This window comes from Gymnoscopelus braueri (assembly GCF_963280865.1).
Source record: "Gymnoscopelus braueri genome assembly, chromosome: 3".
Taxonomy (NCBI): Eukaryota; Metazoa; Chordata; class Actinopteri; order Myctophiformes; family Myctophidae; genus Gymnoscopelus; species Gymnoscopelus braueri.
In genome coordinates this window covers 44925038-44946389 of record NC_137612.1, presented here as the reverse complement: position 1 = coordinate 44946389, position 21352 = coordinate 44925038, and the positions used below count along the sequence as shown (strand labels likewise).

The window sequence follows — 21352 nt, the reverse complement described above, 5'->3', positions numbered from 1 at the left end:
ATCCACAACGACACCGTCTTCTTCCATTAACCCAAAATTTGTCTGAGACATACCAAAAAGAAGAGAATGGAGAAGAACTGAATACAATATGCCATATGATTTATATTAGGCTGTTTCAAGAACTTTAAATCCTTGATTGATTGATTGAATATTTTATTAGGCAAAAAATGTAAAACAGCACAGTTACATTTAGAATACTTTGTCTAACAGGTCCGTTCATAAAAGTCCTTGCGGACTTGTTTCCAATGAGGGCCTTGGTATTCAATTCATAGGCATGTATAGTGGCACCACAGTTCAAATATCATTACAAAATAAACAGCAAAAAAAATAACACTATGTACAACAAAAAAGAGGGGAACAAAAATATGTACAAGAACAGGGGGGGGAGGGTCTGCTGTCTAACGGGAAAATGGTACTGCTCCTCCTTTGGCCTCCTGAAAGGTGATTTTTTTAAATTGAGATACTCACGAACGAACGAACGAGAGAGAGATGCTTGCTGAAAACTCCTGCAAGAGAGAGAGAGAGAGAGAGAGAGAGAGAGTCTGACTGACTGACTGACTGACTGACTGACTGACTGACTGACTGACTGACTCACGAGAGAGACATTTAGAGAGAGACAGACAGACAGACAGACAGACAGACAGACAGACAGACAGACAGACAGACAGACAGACAGACAGACAGAGGGAGGGAGGGGCAGGCACTTCCCTCTCCCTCCGTGTTATCAAACCAGCCGCTTAATAGTCATGCATCATTTTTGTTCTACTGCTCTACGGTATAGGTCTCTCATAATGGATGCCATATCATTGTGTTTGTTCCTCGCACTGATGACTCTGATCATCATTCTTTTTAATAACCACGCGCAAAGGCATGAATTAGGTAGGTAAACACACACACACACACACACACACACACACACACACACACACACACAGGACCGGTTCTGATTATTTCCAATTTTCGTAGCCTACTTTTACTTCTACTCCACTCCATCTCAGAGGCAAATATTATATTTTTACTCCACTATAATTATTTGAACACTTTAGTTAGTAGGCTAGTTACTTTGTAGATTTGAATTATCCTTACAAAATATACATGAACCACTTCAGCCCTATATTTCGGCCATTTGAAAATAGTAGATCTACAAGCTTACAATGCATGCACCGCATTGTGACCTTGTAGATCTACTATACACACACACACACTGTGAGAGAGAGAGAGAGCGAGAGAGAGAGAGAGAGAGAGAGAGAGAGAGAGAGAGAGCCGAATGTTCAAGGTTAGTAGCAAAATATGTAGCAGCCAGTGATCTGTTCTACCGTGGTACGCTGGCTGTATATGCAGTATGCCCTGTAGATTTTTTTCGTTGCCACCGTCTACATCCAAAAACTGTTCAAAACAGCATATCTGATACGGAGATACGGTCCGATACGCTACTGCCCAGGAGTGGCTGGGGGGCAGCAAGAATGTGGTCTGTCTAGTGTAACTCTGAGTTGATGGCTTATCATGTGTGTAGCTATTGTTCTTGAGGTGATAAGTAATGGCTGCGACAGAATTCACACATTAACTCAATGACGCGAATACTAATGAAGTACTCTAATCAGGCAGACAGAAGCTCTCATCTGCTGACACTACACTCAATAAGGCCAATGCCAAGTTAATACTATTCTGTAATAGATACATGAATGCTTGCTGTTAACACTGCTATTATATCTGATAAGCCTAATCAGCATCTATTAATAACAATCCTTGCGCTCTTACATGGTAATAATCCTTGCTTTGCATTGAAAATGCATCTAAGGCTAAAAGCAGCGCAGAAGTGGTTGAGTTCAGGTGATTAACATCCGAAACACTAGAAAATCAGCATATTGTGTTCGCGCACGTGCAAAATTTGGACTTTTTTTTGTGTGTGTTTTTACATTTAATTAATTATAGACGCGCACATGTGTGCATGCCGTGCGTGTGGGAGGCAGGGAATAATCATAGTATACCCTCCAAAAAAATCTAGAACACACCTCTGGTAGCAGCCTGCCACAAAATTGTCCATTGTGTGACCTGTAGTGTTGGTGTAACGTGTAAGAGCGACATGCGTGTGACGTCTTTAAAACAGCATCCCACCAGAGATTCACCAATGCAACACTGGTAATAGACTAATGTCATTTTGCTTATGGTTTTCTTGTCTTGTAGAGAGACAGACAGACAGAGAGAGACACACACACACAGGCCCGCTGACAGGCGGGGCTAAAGGGGACAGTTGTCCCCCCACCCGGAGGGGGGGGCCTCAGGCGGGGGGGGGGTCCCGCCGGCAGAGACGTCGCAAACTTCTTAACATAAGAATTCATTTAATTTATATTTGTGTGGCGGTGGACTGGTGGAAATGCGCGCTGCGTGCACCGCGACGTGTCTGTGTGACTGTGTGTGTGTGTGTGTGTGTGTGTGTGTGCGCTGCTGCGCATCTGATCAGAGAGAGAGAGACAGAGAGACAGAGAGAGAGAGACAGAGAGAGAGAGAGAGAGGGGGGGGGGGTTGCCAGGTCAAATCTATGAAGAAAGCAAAGATTTGCGAAAATTTGTTCTTACAGTATTGATTGATTGATTGAATATTTTATTCGGCAGAAAGTACAGTTAAAACACTTTGTCTAAATGGTCAGTCCAAAAAAGTCCTTGTGGTCTTGTTTCCATTGAGGTCCTTGGTATTCAATTCATAAACATATAATATTCATAGACCGGCTTGCTTATTGCTCTCACAGAATATGGCAACACTAGAAGTTACAAGACAAGTCACGGGGGAGTAAAGTAAACAAAACAAAACATCGTATGGATTTACGATGAGACAGAAAATAGCATGTTTTCAACTAGAAATGATGAATTTAGGAGATGTTTGGACGTTGGAGGGACATCTATTGTGAGTACAGAATGTTTAATGTGCAGAAGTGGCTGCCTCGCCTATGGGTAAAAGTGCAAAAGTATAAAATGGACTCGTAATCTCATATCAAAAGTAAAAGTACTCATTATGCAGAATATCCCATTTCAAGTTTTCAAATGTATAAAAACTTTTTGAAAATAGCAGATCTGAGCTTGTAGATCTCTGTGAGCTGTAGATCTCAGCCCTAGGCTACATTTCGGCCATTTGAAAATAGCCATCTCCCAGCTAGCAACTGAGCGTGACCGCTGACGTCAGGCTGGTAGTTTCAGGGCGTGCGGGGCGTGGGGATAGACCGACAACGCTGGTCTGTCCCCACGCTGAAGGGGTCTCGCTCATTGAAATGCGTGGCGATGTGTCGTGAGCATAGACATATAAAGGTAGACGCCTCATTGGGCTCTGAAGCGTCTGTACCTCGGGCGCGCTTCCTGCTTCCGCAGGGCTGTCGTGTGCGTCACACACGCGGAAGTTCGGTAGGCCAATCAGAGGCAGGTGGGGGCGGGTCATTTTGTAACCCAGCTTTTAACCCTTTAAGAGGCAGCAGCTGTGCGCAGCATCTAGTTAGTTGGAACTTGGCAAACTCCACACTCTATTTGTGAAATACAAATAAGAGACATGGTCGCTTCGTGTGCAGCTTGGGGCTGTACAAAAAGAAGCTTATTTTACTTTGGCTTTGAAAGATCGCCAAACTTAAGTTAAACTACGCCACACTGATTTAATTTGGGGGTAAGGAATTGATGTGTGGTCTATTGAATTGTACAATATGATGTTGTGTACGGGTATGTTTTCCTTTTAAATCTATTTTGATTTAAACTGTTAGGGACTTGTTACTGTAGTCAGTCTGTTGTGTTCTGTCCAGTGCAGTGCATGCATGCATGCATGCATGCATACTTGTAAAAAGACAGTCTCTGTCTCAATGTATGAGTGAGCAGACACAATTGGAACTGGAATGCAATGAAATTGAAGCTTATGAATGGATCCTAGTGGGCTCTGTTGTCCAGAATGGATAACATTGGCATTCCAACCTGAAAATGTATTTTCTTTTTCTAAAGAGCTGGAGAGATGGGAGACCTCTGTTACTGAACAAACAGTAGCAATGATTGCTCTATATTATTGGGCCTTACCTGAAATTCCAGGCCTGGTACTACTATTTTATTATTTCATCTTTATTACCATTATGATATTCTGCTCTGTGACTTTGGAATTATATGCTTTTGGCTGTCTTGGAGTATTTGTGTTATATGTTATGCTTTCAGTGCCATTAAAATATGGAACACAGACATTTCATTTGTAGTTGCTGGTTTTTGTCAGAGAAAATTCACAAGAACAATTATTTCAGACTTTCAAAGTTGATAGCTCTGTTCTGACCTGAATAGCTAACATTAAGGATGTTGGATAAAGGCAATTCTGCAATGTGGCCAGCATATTTCATATAGTCTGTCAGTGAATGGAGACAAAATATTTTGTGACTATTACTTGAAAGTATTTTGGTATGAAAATATGCAATTCAGATGTAACCAAATATAGGCCTGCCTACTGGATCCATAACTCCATGTCTCGCATTTGTGACAAACTTAACCGCTTGAAAATAGGTTGAAAATTCAGGGAGTTGTGATGATTTTAATTGTGGAGAGACCGTCTGCTTCAATGGACGTAAATGCATTGGTTTTCAACCTTTTTCATATCAAGGTGACAAGGTCCATTATTTATTCAGCATTTGAGTCACGGACCACCGTTTGATAAGCTTTAGCCTCTCACACCCAAAACTTAGAATGTTATCATTCGATTAGATGTTGTCAAAATAACAATTATTTACGTTCTCTAATTGTGTACTTGTTTAGTAAGTAATGTAGATGGTTAACAATTTGACTCTTCTTGACAGTGTGAAATGTTATACTCAAGATTTAAAGATCTATATAAGGGTCCATTTGGTTATCAACTCTCCATCATTTAGCTGGGTACCACCTGGAACCCCCTCAAGGACCACTGGTGGTTCCCGGACCACTGGTTGAGAACCATTGCACTGACAAGTCCCGGAAAAGACGCACTGTGATTGGCCAGTAGTCAACGCGCTGTGAGCGCTGTGATTGGCCAGTAGTCACTTTGAGTGGCAGGTGCAGCCGTGCAGGGCGGAAGAGCCGTGTGTATTGCGATACAAGTCGCCCCAATGAACTGCAGAGGCCAATGAGGTATCTAGGTTTCTAATATCTATGGTCGTGAGCGTCTATTGTCACACCAGTGTGACGCTGTCCATGTTGAGGACAAGACTCTCTGTCTCTCTGTCTCTCAGTATTACTATACTTGTGAGGACTCATACTTGTGAGGACATAATAAAGCACGTTTATGGATCCCATTAGATTTCGTTTTGCTATTTTTCACCCTGAACCTAAGCTTGGTGTTACTTGATCAAAACAAAGTAAGGTGACCTTCATTCTTATTGTATTGTATTTACTCATTGCATTGTTAATTCTGTGTATTGGGATTTAATTCCTATTTAAAATACAATTAAATAATTTGCTTGTGTTACCTTTAACTATTATTTAATACTCAAGTGGCATATTGTTAATAACACACATTAATTAATTATGAATATAACTTCTTATGAAGTAGTGAGATTGGAATAGAATTATCAGACAGCCTACAGATATTTTCTGTCTCTGTTTGTCTGTCTGTGGACACACATCTATCAATGCTGATGTGTTGTGAATGTTTGATTTGACCATGAATGTTTGATTTTAGCATCTTAAGTGTCCACTTTGCACATGTGTGGACACACCCTCTTATCTGCCATTAGCATGCAATCTTATTGAAGCTGAGCTTACTCTCACTCACCCTGTCAGAAAATCTGTACTTGTATAAACTATGTGTCACCCTTATATTTAGAATATATAATTATATGACTATTTAGATCTATACTGATCTTTACTGCTTTATCTTCTTAATAAATTATCAACACTTCACCCTGACTTGATATTAATATTTTCCATTATAGACAGAAATATTGTGATATAAATTCCAGCTGTTATTGAGGTAATTTCATAACAATTCATAACCTCTAATGAAGTAGTGAGATTGGATTAGAATTATCATACAGACATACATATATTTTCTGTCTGTGGACATTCCATCTCTCTCTCTCTCTCTCTCTCTCGCGTCGCGTGACGTCACTTACGTAATGACGTCACGAACGTCTTTGCTCTTTCCAAAGTGCAAAATCCGCCATTGTTCTTCACTGCACTTCGCTGCCGGGGACAGAATAGCGTGCCGAAACTGGTAAGTTATTCTTTGGCTTAGAATCATATTTTCTCATTGTGTGTACCTTCTGATTAAATGCGTTTAGTGTTTGGTTGTTGTTGTTGTTTTAGTGTTAGTGTATGCATTTGTAGATTCAGCCATAAGCCAAGGCGACCGACGCTGCTGTTAGCTTAGCAGTTAGCGCGCTAGCGAAGCTAATGCTATCGCCAATCTGCAGACTGTACTATTAAACAACTGGGCTGACGATAAAAAGTGGTCTTTGTCAGTGAATGAGTTGCCAATGTTTCCATGTCGATGGAAATATTTCCATGATGGTCATCATAACCCATTTTCAGTAGTGGTAATAGTAATTTTATGTAACGTCGCCTCACCAGTGTTGCCAGATTTCACGAGGGTAATAAGCAACCAGGTCTAAGAAAACAAGCCCAAAAGAAGCAACTATAGGCCACTTCAAACGTCGGCTATTTCAAAATAGCTGATCTACAAGCTCACAACTGCAATTAACCCGCAACTACCATTATTTACTGGCAACTTAACTTGGAAAAACAAGGCTAACGTGGCTTATAATAAGCAGACCTGGTCACACTGCGTACCACCAGACTATCTGATTTTAAGAGTGAAATGGTCTTGATAGAAACAGACTGCCAACTTAGTCAAAGCACAGTTCAATCTGATGAGGCCCTCTCAGAATGTTGAACTGGATGCTCCAGAGTGTAATCCAACTGAGTTTGTTAATGACCCTGGTGAATTGCAATCTCAACTGAGAAACAATTTACCCTTGTGTTTTCTTTTACAGAACAGTGACACCAGTGAATCCGAGTCTTGCGCCACTGTCCCCTGGACAACTCTTTGTGTTGGTAAGATGAGATTTTTCTAATTGTAAACAACCAAGCTGTCCAACACAGTATGCCTCTCTCCTTGTAGATCTGCTATTTTTGCCATTTGCTAAATTGTACTTGTATATTGCAGTAGATTTTGATTATTTATTTATTTTTCGATCACAAGCCCTGGAATGTCCCAGCCATCAAAACGCCAGCTATTGCTGAGCAGTAGCGATCGTTAGTATTTTTGTGACCGCTTCGATTCCCATTTTTGCTTTTCAATCATCAGTGATTTAATTGTATATTTTTAAATGTGTTATAAAGTGTCCATCACCCCATCAAGCCCTGCGATGTCTCACCCCATTAAGCCCTGCGATGTCACAGCCTGGGTGGCACTCACAGCGCGTACGGCCTCAATCACACCACACTCTCTTCGGCAGCACCGAAGACACTGGGCGGCCAATTGGCGATACCTGGTAAGTGAATCCCCTGAAAACTAGGAAGTTGCCTCGCCTAACCTTAAGTAACCCATGAAACTCTGTATTCATTTACCCCCCTCTTTTTTTTGCTTCCCGTAGTTCAACACCTGACGTCCATCAAGGAGGACATCCATCATCTGAAGGCCAGCCTCCTCCTCCCTCCTTCCCCCCCTTGACCAAGCTCTGCAACCTGCTCCACTGACCCACAGCCAGCCTCCGACCAAGCTCTGCACCAAATGAATGCTATTGGTTGGATCGTCAATTTTAAAAGAAATGGGACCATAATTTCACACATCATGGTGATTGAAAGAAGACTTTAAACTAGCGACTGGAAGCATATAGTATTAACCTTAACCTGTTTAAGTACAGTTCAAAACATGCCTTCCCATCTACTTCTCAAGTTGTGAGGAGGATTCAGGGCATGGTCACACATCTAGGTCAGAAGCCTTGTAGTTAACACATGTCAAGGGGTCAGACGCATACTTCCCCATATTGCCTTGTGGGCAGTGCCAGTTCTCTGGTTTGTAGTTTGTTTGACTTGAGCGGTTGGCTCACTGAAAGAAAACTACAAGATCACCAATTCGCTTCAGACACATTGAAAGTGTCGCTGCAAAACACATTAAGCGCATAATCCCTCACAGAACTGAAGTGAACAAGGACGCTGGAGCTTCTGAAGCCTATGTGTGACTATGCCCTTATGTTGCCATGCTTGTTTTATACTACATAGCTAGTTAAGCTAGGCACGTTGTAGAATTATTTCAGAAACACTGGACTGTTTTCAGCGGTTAAATGTTCCATGCATTTATAACAACCCTTTGGAGAAAAATATATTTTTGACCCCAGCAGGGGTAAAACAGCAAACTACAGGCCGTTCAGGCCATTCATATGAACTGTCAACAACTAACAAAGAACAAAGAAACAAAGAAAATAAATTCACCATGTGTGTTTAACTGTAATCTGAAAAGAATGGTTGTATAGAAAAGAGAGTAGCACGCTCGAAAACTTTTTTCTCCACTTTCTCCCATCTTCACTCCTCTGCTTTCTTGTACTTCTCGTCTTGTCTCTCCAGGCAAGACTCCAGAGGAGGTGGTAAAGAAGTATCTACAGAAAGTCAAAAGTCCACCAGAGAAGGTATGACTCATAATTCTCTCTGTAATCAAACGGTAGCAGTGAGTTGAAGTTCCCCTTTGTTCTGTTGACTCTGAGATCTCCGAAATAAATTGCAAAAGGGAAAAGAAAAAAAAGTTTAGACTTAGATGATGATAAATTAATTGATGTGACCCCTCTCTCTCCCTGACCAGATGAGCACCCGAACCCAGGCAAGCCCTACACAGCCAGAGGCTTTCCTCGACACTGCTACCTCCCCGACAGCGAGAAAGGCCGCAAGGTACCCACTATCCACCCTCCAAATGCATCAACTAGGACTGTACGAGTCAGCATCATATTATATTGATGTCAGAATTATATTTTCTGATTTTAGTTTAGTCTGCAATGAAGTTTACCAAGTCTAGAGGGTTTAAGTGGTCAATATAACATGTTTTCTCTGTTTCAGCTGCTGTCTTATTGGTGTGGTGTTGCTGTTCTGACCGTCTGAATGACCCGGACCCTCGCTTTCTACCCTGTTGAAGGAAATCTACTCATCACTCCCAAAGACCATCTTGTTACGGTAATGTTTAATTGAGGATGTGTTGTTAAAATGTTTCACATTTAGTCAAGAAAAGACTGGGACCCCTGCGTCATTTCCAGGGGGTGTACTTGTTCATCAAGCTGCCTCACGCTACAGAAATAGGAGATGGCCTATGGCTAAAGTGGTTAATATGTGTTTTCTCTGCTTTTCAGCTGTTGGTGTCTAATGGTTGCTGTTCCGGACCATCTGATGTCTACACACTCCTTGCTGCCTACTGAATGAAAGCTGCTCTGCTCATCACTTCACTCCAAGGACTTTCTTGTTTTGGATCAAATCGAAGAGTCCAAAACTCAATTAATGGACCAAATGTTTTATCAGCAAAGTATAATGTTCAATATAATGATGTTTAGGTCTTAATTTAGTTTTAGGAAATACTTCTAAAAGCAATTGTCTGTGGTACCAGGCTACATTGCCTTGTAACATACAGACCCTTAACAAACCAAACTGAGTTCTCTTATAGTGGACCAACATCAAACGATACTCTTTCTGGTCAATGTCGGCTCTGATGGTGCCTCAGTCCTCTTTCTGTTTACTATAATACATTTTTAGGGTTAGCAGCATTTTTAGGGCAATCTGTCTACAGCAAGACTAAATACGTATAACTGTCAATGATGGTATTTACAATGTCATAGATACACATGTATGTAGTTGCACTGTTTTATCTCTTTTCTAATGCTGGTATGGTATTGTGGGGTTTATTTTACTGCTTGTTTGACATATTGAGAAAATGCATATCCTCACTGTGGTAAGACCAGAATTCAAACATTTCTTGTGTAAAAAGTAATACTCATTATGCAGACTGTCCTAATGGTCTAAAATGTATATAAATCTTCTGAAAATAGCAGATCTACAAGCTCACAATGTGTTACATAGCAACCCATTGTGAGATTGTAGATCAGCTATTTTCAAATGGCTGACACGTATATAGGGCTGAAGTGGGTAATGTATGTTTTGTAATCAAAATCTACAAAGTAACTAAAGTTGTAAAAAAATATAGTAAGTACAATGTTTGTCTGAGATGTAGTGGAGTAAAAGTACTGAAAATTGGAAATACTCTAGTAAGTAAAAAATACCTCAAAATGGTACTTAAATGCAGTACTTGAGTAAATGTACTTAGTTACTTTACACCAGTCCTTCTCAAACTTTTTTCATGCCAAGGACCCCCTAATTGACACTTATGACCCCCATTTGAAAAGATAAGGCAGGGACCCCAATATACACTGTAAAACCAATGTTAATCAAACTCTGAGAGTGTACAAATGGACCCATTTGGTTCCATTTGTACACTCAGAGTGGCAGACCCACAAGGGTCCATTTGGTTCCTATCAATCATTTGACTGGGGACCCCCTGGAACCCCCCCAAGGACCCCTGGGGGTCCCCGGACCCCACTTTGAGAACCAATGCTTTACACCACTGACTATTGTTACAGACAAGAGAAGCCCAACAGCCCCACATCATCCTGCCTTGTACAATTGTGATAGCTTTATGCATTTGTAACTTTCTTTTACTATTTTAATAAAACGAAAAAAAACAAAGTTCACATCTGGGCTCCTTTATTACATGTGTTTATATATAAATATGTGGGAGGGAGGGGGGGGTCATATACGAGGGGGTGTTCGCAATATATGGGGGGGAAGGGTCATATACGACAGCGCCACACTACTCGGCCGCTCGCGGGTCCACCCGGCCCGCCAGCGCTACGCCTGGTGTGCGCTCGGCGCAGCGCACGGTACACGCTGATCAAGGACGTCACGTGGAGACGTCGGGTCGCGACGAGCGGACGCTCCGGTCGGCGGGGCGTGGAGACGTCGTCACACTAGAAATCTGACATGATTTGCTACCTGGGTACGTTGCATCGCGATGTAAATTGTGAGTAAAAGTACTCAAGGACTGGAGCACTTTTACTTTTGGTACTCAAAGTAAATTTTTATACCAATACTTTTGTACCTTTACTGAAATACATTTTTAATTGACTTTTACTTGTAAGGGAGTATTTCTACATTGCATTATTCATACTTTTACTTAAGGGGTATTTCACTTTCAAAAAAACTTTTGGTCATTCTATCGTCTACTCAGGCTTTTGTGAGCCCCCAGACCGTTTTTAAGTTGCTTGATTCAGTATTTAAATATTTGATATTCATTTTATCAGACACGCCCCCTTCCTATACAAACCCATTATAACTTCAAACTCCATTTTTAACATGTTAGATTCATCAAAAACACCGTCCTTGGTTCTGGTGACTCACCCTGCCCTCCTAATACGCGAGGGGGCCGTGTTTTTTCGATTACTTTTTTCATGTATTTTGAATATTTTTTTTGGAAAATGAAAAAAAAAAAATACAATAAAAAAAAAAAAAAAAAAAAATGAAAAAAGTAATCGAAAAAACACGCCCCCCTCACGTATTAGGAGGGCAGGGTGAGTCAGCAGAAGCAAGGACGGGTGTTTTTGATGAATCTAACAGGTTAAAAATGTAAAAGTTTGAAGTTCTAATGGGTTTGTATAGGAAGGGGGCGTGTCTGATAAAATGATTATCAAATATCTAAATACTAAATCAAGCAACTTAAAAACGGTCAGGGGGGCTCACAAAAGCCTGAGTAGACGATAAAATGACCCAAAGTTTTTTTGAAAGTGAAATATCCCTTTAAGTAAAACATGTGAATACTTTTTCCACCACTGGTTATGAACAGAACTGACTATATATTGGCTTGAGGTGGCTAAAGTGGCCAACGTGAAATCGCGCAGACACCCGACTTAATGTTTTGAGGTCAAAAATAATAATAAATTAATTCAAAAACCGAGAAAAAAACCGAAAATAATAATAAGAAATTAATAAATAACCGAACACACACACACACACACACACACACACACACACACACACACACACACACACACACACACACACACACACACACACACACACACACACACACACACACACACACACACACGAGCAGAGAGAGAGAGAGAGAGAGAGAGAGAGAGTTTCTACATTTGAAAACTGTGTTTGTTCCGTTTGCCTGTATTGCCTTGCTCTGTTTGTTCCTTTTAATTTGTGTAGCACTTTTCTCAACTACATTTGTTTTTAAATGTGCTATATAAATAAAGTTTGATTGATTGATTGACTCTTGATAAGAGCATCTGATAAAGGTCTAAACTGTACGTTCTAAATGGATCCTTATAGGGCCTGGATATTATTTAGGGATTGGCCCGATCCTGTCCTACGCCAGATTCCTGTGGACTGGGATGGGAGAATCTACAAACTACTACAGCCGCACATTTGGCAGCGTTTGTCGGGCGTGGATTAATTGGCATCAAACCCTCATCTTCGCCATGTGAGTTAGTCCTGGTAACATACTCTAGAGCAGTGTCTATCAACCTTTTTTGTGCCAAGGCACACCTGGCATAGCCAAAAAATCCCAGGGCACACCTAGATATACGGTATATATATATATATATAGAAAAAAAGCAAATGCAAACAAATATTTCTGTTTTTGCATTATTTAGACATGCAAACTTGTAGCTTTTCAGCTTCCACTAGCCGTTTTTAATCCAAATAGGGCAATAGTGTGACACCTGACCCGAAAAAAACAGCATGTTGTCACCCTTTTCACCTCGGGCTGTTTGCATGCCTGATTATTATTATTGTTTAAAAAAAAAAAAAAAAGTTTTTTTTTTTTTTTTTTTTTTTCTTCAAAATTATATTTTTTCGAACCTTCTTCAAACGGCGCGGCACACCTCAGCAGTAGCCCCGGCCCAAAATTGGGACGTTTGCCAGGGTTGATATACACTGCTCTAGAGGACAAAGTACAGCAACTTGCGATGGGCCTGGTTTACAAGATACTGAAGGGACCAGTGTCTACCTGTCAGACTGCTTCACTACACCACAGGCACAACACTGCTTCACTACACCACTAGCCTGAGGCTACGAGCTCAATCCATGGTCTTGAAGGGCGGACCCAAACACAGCCGCCCGGATTTGTGCGTGGCTTCCTATTGCTTCACCAATCTATGTCCCCGCCTCCCCTCCCCCCCCTCGGCCTGTGCACGGAGCACGCTGACGTCACCAAATTTAGAGCGACGCCCCTCTGCACTCTGATTGGTTAGGAGATAACAAGGTCCAAGACCATCGTTCCTGCATGGCTCCCCCAGGCTTTTTTTCTTTTGTAACAAAAAAAAAAGCCTGGGTTTCCGAGGCTACTACACCACAGGCACAACACTGATCTCATTCCCCCCAAATTTGGCAAAAACATGGGGATGAATGCATTCTACAATTGTGCCACCAAAATGTGGAACGCCCGACCACCAGCCATCAAAAAGTGCGACTCCCTACCCTCCTTCAAAACCGCCATGAAAGAGCACCTGTCTGCAATATTTAACTGGACCTAGTCAAGTCTTCTAGCATGACACCAGAAATGACCCCCCCCCCCCACACTCCCAAAATGTATTACACAGTACTAACGTAAATTGTCCTCGTACCTCAGAATATTTCAACTGTTTACTTCCGTAAATTAACACCTACTTCATGTGTCACACAAAAGTAGTGAAAATAGCAGATCTTGCTTGTAGATTGGCCATTGTCACTCTTTTAAAATGTTTTAAAAATTATAATAACCTTACAGGTATGCTGATATTTTTCACATCCAGATGGGGAAGAGTAGGAAGGAGTACGTGGCCCGGTTTGGCAGTAAAGCTGCTCTCTCGCTTCTTTGTTTGGATAAAGGAGTTATACAATCCGATGGTCCTCATTGGTTGAAGACTCGAGGATTTTTTGAAACAGGTGGGAAACCATTATCCTCCTACTGTGTATGGAAATAATTGAATAGAGAGACTTAACCACTTAAAGGAGCGCTTTTCAACGTATGTTCATATAATTGTTCCTCACTAATGCTCATTAGTGTGGTTGCCCTAACAGGGCAACCAGACTATAGTAATCCTCCGGCTTTATTATTTTCCTAGATAAACAATACTTTGAACAGCATCTCCTCCCACAGTTCCCCCAATGTCGTGCCATATGTCAAAATGACCGTCTTGAGCGGGAATCGTGTGCTTGTATTTTGCTAAGAGATTGGTTAAATAGTTTAATTGATATTGATTTATAAGTGCATTAAATTTCCCCATCCGCTTTAATGGAAAAGTGAAAAAACTCAAATTCAAGTATTTTTTTCTCAGAAACCGTAAGAGCTAGAGTTACCATATTTGTAGGGGAGGTTCATAATTTAGTCCGAAATTATTACAAAAATTATCACACCATTCGGCCACATGGTGGCGCTATAACAGCCCCCTTTACGTTTTGGCCTATAACTCTTGAACCGTAGGTCGTAAAATCAAAATTTCTTTTCACCTGGATTCCCTGGGTCACGACGCATCTCCCCATATAGGCCACGCCCATTTGCGTCAGGATAGATTTTCCGCCATTTTGAATTTTCTTCAAAACACACTTTTAGCTCCTCCTCCCATATATTTTGTCCAAATTTAACAAAAATCGGTACACATGATCTCTGGGCCCATGCGATAAACATATCCAAACGGCATTTTGATAGTCCTTACCGTTCGTCCGTAAATGGCTTCCAAAGTTAGTGGGAGGGGCCCGTTTTACCAAAAATGCTACAAATCACGAACGAAACGTCCGGTCAATCCCAAATTTGAATCACATGTCGAGGGTGGTTTACTCAACGAATCCCCAAAATAATTTCCACTTTGACCCATAGAGGGCGCCACAAATGCCCAAAACGTAACCGTTTTATGAAAAAACATGATTTTTGGGGGATCAATCCTCTCAAAATGAAAAGCAAGTGATCTCAGGAGTGACGTGACACTCTATTACTCGGGTCCCGGCGGCACCGACCCGCGAATCGCGTCGGCGCAACCACACTTTGCAATTGCCCTGAATTGCGACGCGTCTAGTTATAATATGTCACTCTGTGTCTCAGAGGAGGGATGTTGACAGTTCAGAAACCTGCCTACCAGTAACATAGTCGGCAGGTCATCCCTATGTTCCCAGGGTTCTATGTTCTCTGCTTATACCCCAAAACGTTTCTATGGTTAGGGTTAGGGGCTGTAAGACTTCAGGCTAGGGTTGCCAACATTCAGAAATGGAAAACCAGATTTTTTTTGCGGTTTTGGGCGGATTATGGTACTTTTCTTTTTGTTTTTTGGTACTTTATTTTGGTTTTAGGGTTAGGTTAGGGTTGTGTTATTTAATTATTTTGGGGGAGCCAGCCCCCCAAACTCCTGAAATGCATAGAAATCTATGACATTTATATTAAAAAAGCCAGCCCCCCAAACTCCTGAAATGCATAGAAATCTATGAAATTTATATTAAAAAAGCCAGCCCCCCAACCCCCTAAAATACATAGAAATCTATGAAATTTATATTAAAAAAGTCAGCCCCCCAAACTCCTGAAATGCATAGAAATTTATGAAATGTATATTAAAAAAGCCAGCCCCCCAAACCCCTAAAATACATAGAAATCTATGAAATTTATATTAAAAAAGCCAGCCCCCAAACTAACAGTAACAGTTCAATACGGAACACGTCTTTTAGTTTCCAAATAAGGAACGATTCCGTATTTTACGGGACGGTTGGTAACCCTACTTCAGGCCCTACTTTGCGCGTCTTAAGTACCAGGTCTTATGACTTAACTTAAGACCTGGAGGTGTGGCCAATGCTGTTTGGCCACTCAAAATAGCAAAATAGCAGTGGCCACGCCTTCAGGTCAGAAGTTAAGTCATAAGACCCAGTTCTTAAGACACGCAAAATAGGGACCCCGGTGTCTTGAAGCAAAGGTGCTCTTGGGGATAGGAAGTAAATAGTCCATCATAAGAACCGTTTATTGAGGATGTCCAGGGATGGTATTTTTGAGTATTTTTTGTGCATGTGTGATGTATGTGTGTGTACACAATTTACAGATTTGTGTTTAAATATATGATATTGTTTGGACTGATGCTAGGTTCTTAGTTTACCAGTGATCCTAGATTACTGAGGCACTACACTGTCTCTCTGCATTCTACTGTATGTGTTTAACTTGTCACTCTGGATAAAGTGTGTCTGCTAAAGGCCCAAATTCTATATTTGACATTAAAGCCAGCATGTTCTGCGTGTGTGTGTGTTCGTTCAGCCTACAGCTCCATGACGCTATTGACAGCCTAGTCGAGAAGAAACGAGAAATTATCCAATCCGAGTTAACTGAATTCGATGACTTCACATCCAAACTGATCAAAGAGCAGGTAGCGTGTACTTGTACATCATGTCCAGGGGGTTTACTTGTACATCAAGCTGCCTCACGCTACAGAAACAGGAGATGGGCTCCTGACCTATGGGCCTCATAGCTCTGGAATCGTTGGTTCCCAAGGCTACTTACAGAGACAGTACTTACATTTTGGTTTATAACTAGAACCGTAGATCCTTTTTCAAGTGTTCCCCTTGGATCATGATGCAACTCACCACATGCAAAATGTAGTTCAACTTTAATAATAACCTTTGCAATGAAGCTGATTGTGATTGTGTTGTGTGTGTACAGGAGAAAGGTGAGCTGACTGCGGACGACGTCAGACAGTGTGTGTTAGAGATGTTAATCGCTGCTCCAGACACAGTATCTACCTCTGTCTACTTCATGCTCATGTTGCTAAACGAGCACCCTGAGGTCGAACAGCGAGTCCTGGCGGAGATTGATGAGATGGAGCAGAACGGTGACTTGACATGATTACAACCTCTTATTGTTCACACACAATATCCAACTATCTCATGTTGGACTTCTTGTGGTCAGCAGGTGACCAGACGGCAGCAGAAAAAATTAAGAAATTCCAGGTTCTGGAGAATTTCATCAAGGAGGCCCTGAGATTCCGCCCCACGGTTGGCTTCATCATGCGGAGGGCTTTGAAACATGATAACGTTAATGGGACGGTGGTATGTAGCATATGCTTAGAGTGGGCAAAGCATAAATGTTATAGGACCAGTTAACTGCAGACAGAGGTAGGTGAAAAGTGGAGGAATAAATTATATTGATGGCAACATTAAATTAAACAGACAAGAGACATGATTGAAGCAAAATATACTGTGTATTTGACCAAAAAAGGAAAACAAAACATACAACAGTTCAGTAGCTTTCAGCAAAGTATATTCGTCAAGGTATCCAAGTTCAGAGTTCTTAAGCAGGTAGGTAATTGTCAATGGTCAGAGGGTAATGGCAGTGTGAGGGCAGTGTAGTGTGTAGTGTTACTTGGGGGGAAATGTGTGTGAGGCTGCTGCTCTGTTTGGCCTACCCGTCCTGGTAGGACAAACTTCATTCAGTTTGGGTTCAGCTTAGTTGGCTCGCCATCATGATCCTTGTTCTATTATGTGGAAAAGAAACCTGGCCTGGATACATACAAAGGCCAAATTAATATCAAACAAAATAAAAACAGCAGATCTACAAGATCACAGATTAACTAAAAAACAGCTCATCTACAAGCATTGCATAACTTTCAATATAATTACATTAGAACAAACATTTCAAATAAAACAAAACAAACATTTGAACCAACTGGGTTCAAATGGGAAACAAACATTTCACTCACCAATTCAATCAGATTCATATAGTCATAGCTAGCAGGTTGTGCCAGCAGCCAGTTTGCGATCAGTGTGGGTGGAAGTCTAAACGCCACAATAAGTGATTTTAGTCAATTGATCAAATGTAACAAGTTGAAAAATGTGAGTAGTGTTTGGAAATGAGTACAGCCCTGCAGCAGCCTCAGAGTGGTGTGCACCTCACTCTGCTTCCGCAGACTGCCTCTGCTTTATAGGGTGTGGCTGTGATTGCAATTGCAAGCACTGGTGTGACTGACTGATTGACTGACTGATTGAGTGAGACTGAGTGTGTGTGTGTGTGTGTGTGTGTGTGTGTGTGTGTGTGTGTGTGTGTGTGTGTGTGTGTGTGTGTGTGTGTGTGTGTGTGTGTGTGTGTGTGTGTGACTGTGTGTGTGTGTGTCTCTGTCAGTGACACACAGACAGCAGTGACACAAATCTTTTGAAAACCTTTTGAAACCTGGGTTACAGGTAGCCGAAGGAACCAACGTCATTCTGAACATCGACCTGATGATGAAGACCGATCCCTGCTTCCCCAAACCTCACGAATTCTCCTTGGACAACTTTGACCAAAATGTACGTCTGTCTGTTCAATGTTGTCATGCTAGACCAGTGGTTCTCAAACTTTTCAGGCCACGACCCCTAAAAATACTCATACTTGAACTGGGGACCCCCCAAAATACTCAAAAATACTCATATTTGAACTGGGGACCCCCCAAAATACTCATATTTGAACTGGGGAACTCCCAAAATAATCATATTTGATCTGGGGGGCCAAAATACTCATATTTTAACTGGGGACCTCCCAAAATATTCATATTTGAACCGGGGACCCCCCACCCTGACAAGCACTTGGAATTGTAGTTTAGGCTTTACATTTGGTTTGACTCTGTTCCACAGATAAATATTGTGAAAATAGCAGATCTACAATGCTTTTGTAGATCTGCTATTTTCACATTTATTTTGCCTTTCTTATGTAATATGTATTCTCTCTCTCTCTCTCTCTCTCTCTCTCTCTCTCTCTCTCTCTCTCTCTCTCTCTCTCTCTCTATATATATATATATATATATATATATATATATATATATATAATCTCTATCTAGAACCCAAAAGACCCAGAAGCCTTCCTGCCGTTTGGTGAGGGCCCCCGCAAATGTCCAGGAAGCTCGATTGGATTTGAAATGGTGAAATATATTCTTCTCACCCTTTTGTCCCGCTACACGATGGCGCCCCCTGCTGGTTGCACGCTGAACAACATCGGTCTAACGTACAACCTGGTCAATCAGCCCCCACAGGGGGCCATGACCATGATGACCTTTTACCCCAGGTCAAAGTCAAAGGTCAACACTCAACGCACCAAGGAGTAAAACGAATTAACCCATTAAGACCTGAGGTCGTTTCTATAAAATCCAGTGGTGGAAAGTAACTAAGTACATGTACTCATTCAAATACTGTACTTAAGTACATTTTTGAGGTATTTACTTTAGTATTTCCAATTTTCAATACTTCTCTACTTCTACCCCACTACACCTCAGAGGAAAATGTTGTACTTTTTACTCTACTACAATTATTTGACAGCTTTAGTTAGTAGTTACTTTGTAGATTTTGATTTTGAATACAAAACATACATTAACCACTTCAGCCGAATATATACTTCAACTATTTGACACTAGCAGATCTACAAGTTCACAATGTGTCACGATGCGACGCATTGTGAGCTTGTAGATCTGTAATTTTATACAGGACTTACTTGCAACAGAGTATTTATACACTGTAGTATTGATGCTTTTACTTCCACCTCTGTCAACACTTTCAAGATTTTTCAAAAATGTTCCAAACAGCGTGTCACTTCGTGCCACACTGCGAGCTTGTACATCTGCTATTTCTTTAATAGCTAACACTAAAATTTGAAACCACACAAATGCTTTCCGGGTTTTAAATAAGCACGTTTACTCAATGTGTCCATTTTACTAAATTCATACGTGGGAGCTGCAGTGTGCCTTTGTAGAGAAATTATATGATAGGGTGCTGATAGGGAATTTTCCAGTTATTACCATTTGCAGTCCATGTGCACTGCGCACACGCACGTGCCCGCACACACATAGATTCAAGACATTGGCCCCGATTCATAACGAGGGTCGTAAATATGGGGTAAATAAAGTTCGTAAATGGAGGTCGTATTTTGGTAGTCACAAACGGACGTGCAATTCCCAAAGGGGTTCGTATATCCCACAGACGTGCGTATGACCAGGTGTAGGAGCTGATTAATCTCGAAGTCTGTATCCAACAGCATCGAACTTTAACGTCACTTTACGGCACAGTGTTGCGCTTATTTTTCTGTAAAGTTGCTTGTCTGTCTGTCATGTCTATATTATGCATAGGCTACAAGCAATACATCGTTTGACATTTATTTTTCATTTTTTATATATATGTGTTGACAAATGTTGGGCACATATATATTTTATTTGAGGTTTGCCACTGTTGTAATTGATTTTGGCATGAAGAATAAAGCATTCTAAAGACATACGCACATTTCAGCCCTGGTAAGACAGCCTCTGGGCTGACCTGAGAACGTGCGCACCTGAAGCACAAAACACAGACCAAAAAACGTTTATGAATCCGACTGCAGGTGTAGGATTTGTCCTAAATGCCGGTACGTACAAAATATGGTCGTAAATCCCTTTATGAATCGGGGCCAATGTGTCTCCATTAGAACATTACAACCAGTCAACAAAGTAATGCATGTGCCAGGTACGAGTTACAAATACAGCCATGATTTGCAGATAATGACAGTTTGAGCCAGTAAGTGCCTGGGACTGGTCCGGGTAGCTTGTAACCTATGACCTTTAAGACCGTAGCTCTGTGAGGCCCTAGTTACTCCCTTTTTCCTATCTCACACTTTGGTTTCACAGACAGAGAACCTTTGTTTGTCCACATTCTTGTATTAAAGGTTTCATGACGTTCAGTTTTACCACACATTAAAAGTCTTTGTCATGGTCCTTCAAACGTGTATAGAAAGTTTTAACAAAAAAATCCATTCCATTGATCCATGGCAGGTGTTTTTCTCTCACATTTCTAAAGCCTTTTCAACTGCAATGAAAAAAGAAATCTTGCCTGCGGGTGTCGCTAGTGAGGGATTTTGCCTGTCAATCATCGCCTCTGCTCCGCCCCCCCCAAAGGAAAGGATAGGGGAGGGGAGGGGCGAGGAGGAGAGTGGGCGGGATTAATCGACTGTGACCTCACTGTCGAAGGGCCAAGCTCAGATTACTTTTCAGCCTAATTATTCAGAAAACCCCAGACCACAGAAAATCCACTGAATGTTCAAAGTTCAGATTTTTTGGGTGTAATTGAGGTCATAAAACCCCCAAAAAAACATAAGAAATAAAAAAAGTGAAAATGAATGTCATAGAACCTTTAAGGTATGATTGTTTATTACTTTTGTATTGCATGTGTTATTTAGTAACAATGAATTCTGACTACAGACTGTTTGTGCCTTCTTCACTGCTATGGCCAAGGCCACCTGATGATTTTTCCCTTTATGTTATCCTGCAATATAGCATCCGTGTACACGTATCAATAAAACTCCGGAAAGACAGTTCTTGCTTATTGTTTATTTCTCAGTA

The 21352-nt window shown here is 41.2% G+C and overlaps 1 protein-coding gene across 3 annotated transcripts; it reads left to right on the top strand.

The window, feature by feature from the left end:
• The first annotated feature begins 748 nt into the window (after positions 1-748).
• LOC308082706 (brain aromatase-like) lies at positions 749-21324 on the top strand. 3 transcript variants are annotated; one of them, XM_080424670.1, is made up of 8 exons: positions 749-879; positions 12348-12498; positions 13786-13943; positions 16285-16393; positions 16687-16855; positions 16936-17072; positions 18201-18305; positions 18833-21324. In XM_080424670.1, exons 5-8 carry the CDS (start codon positions 16735-16737, stop codon positions 19094-19096), a joined length of 627 nt encoding a protein of 208 aa, XP_080280796.1. In that variant the 5' UTR covers positions 749-879; positions 12348-12498; positions 13786-13943; positions 16285-16393; positions 16687-16734; the 3' UTR covers positions 19097-21324. The 3 variants fall into 3 exon arrangements, with proteins under 3 accessions (XP_080280796.1, XP_080280794.1, XP_080280795.1); XM_080424668.1 differs by having other exon boundaries at positions 16933-17072; XM_080424669.1 differs by lacking the exons at positions 749-879; positions 12348-12498 and having other exon boundaries at positions 13345-13943; positions 16933-17072.
• The last annotated feature ends 28 nt before the right edge of the window (positions 21325-21352 follow it).

Coding starts and splice junctions, on each gene's coding strand:
- LOC308082706 (XM_080424668.1), top strand. CDS start 16,735: ATGTTAATCGCTGCTCCAGACACAGTATCTACCTCTGTCTACTTCATG. Junction 17,073..18,200: donor ATAACGTTAATGGGACGGTG/GTATGTAGCATA, acceptor CCTGGGTTACAG/GTAGCCGAAGGAACCAACGT. Junction 18,306..18,832: donor TGGACAACTTTGACCAAAAT/GTACGTCTGTCT, acceptor ATCTCTATCTAG/AACCCAAAAGACCCAGAAGC.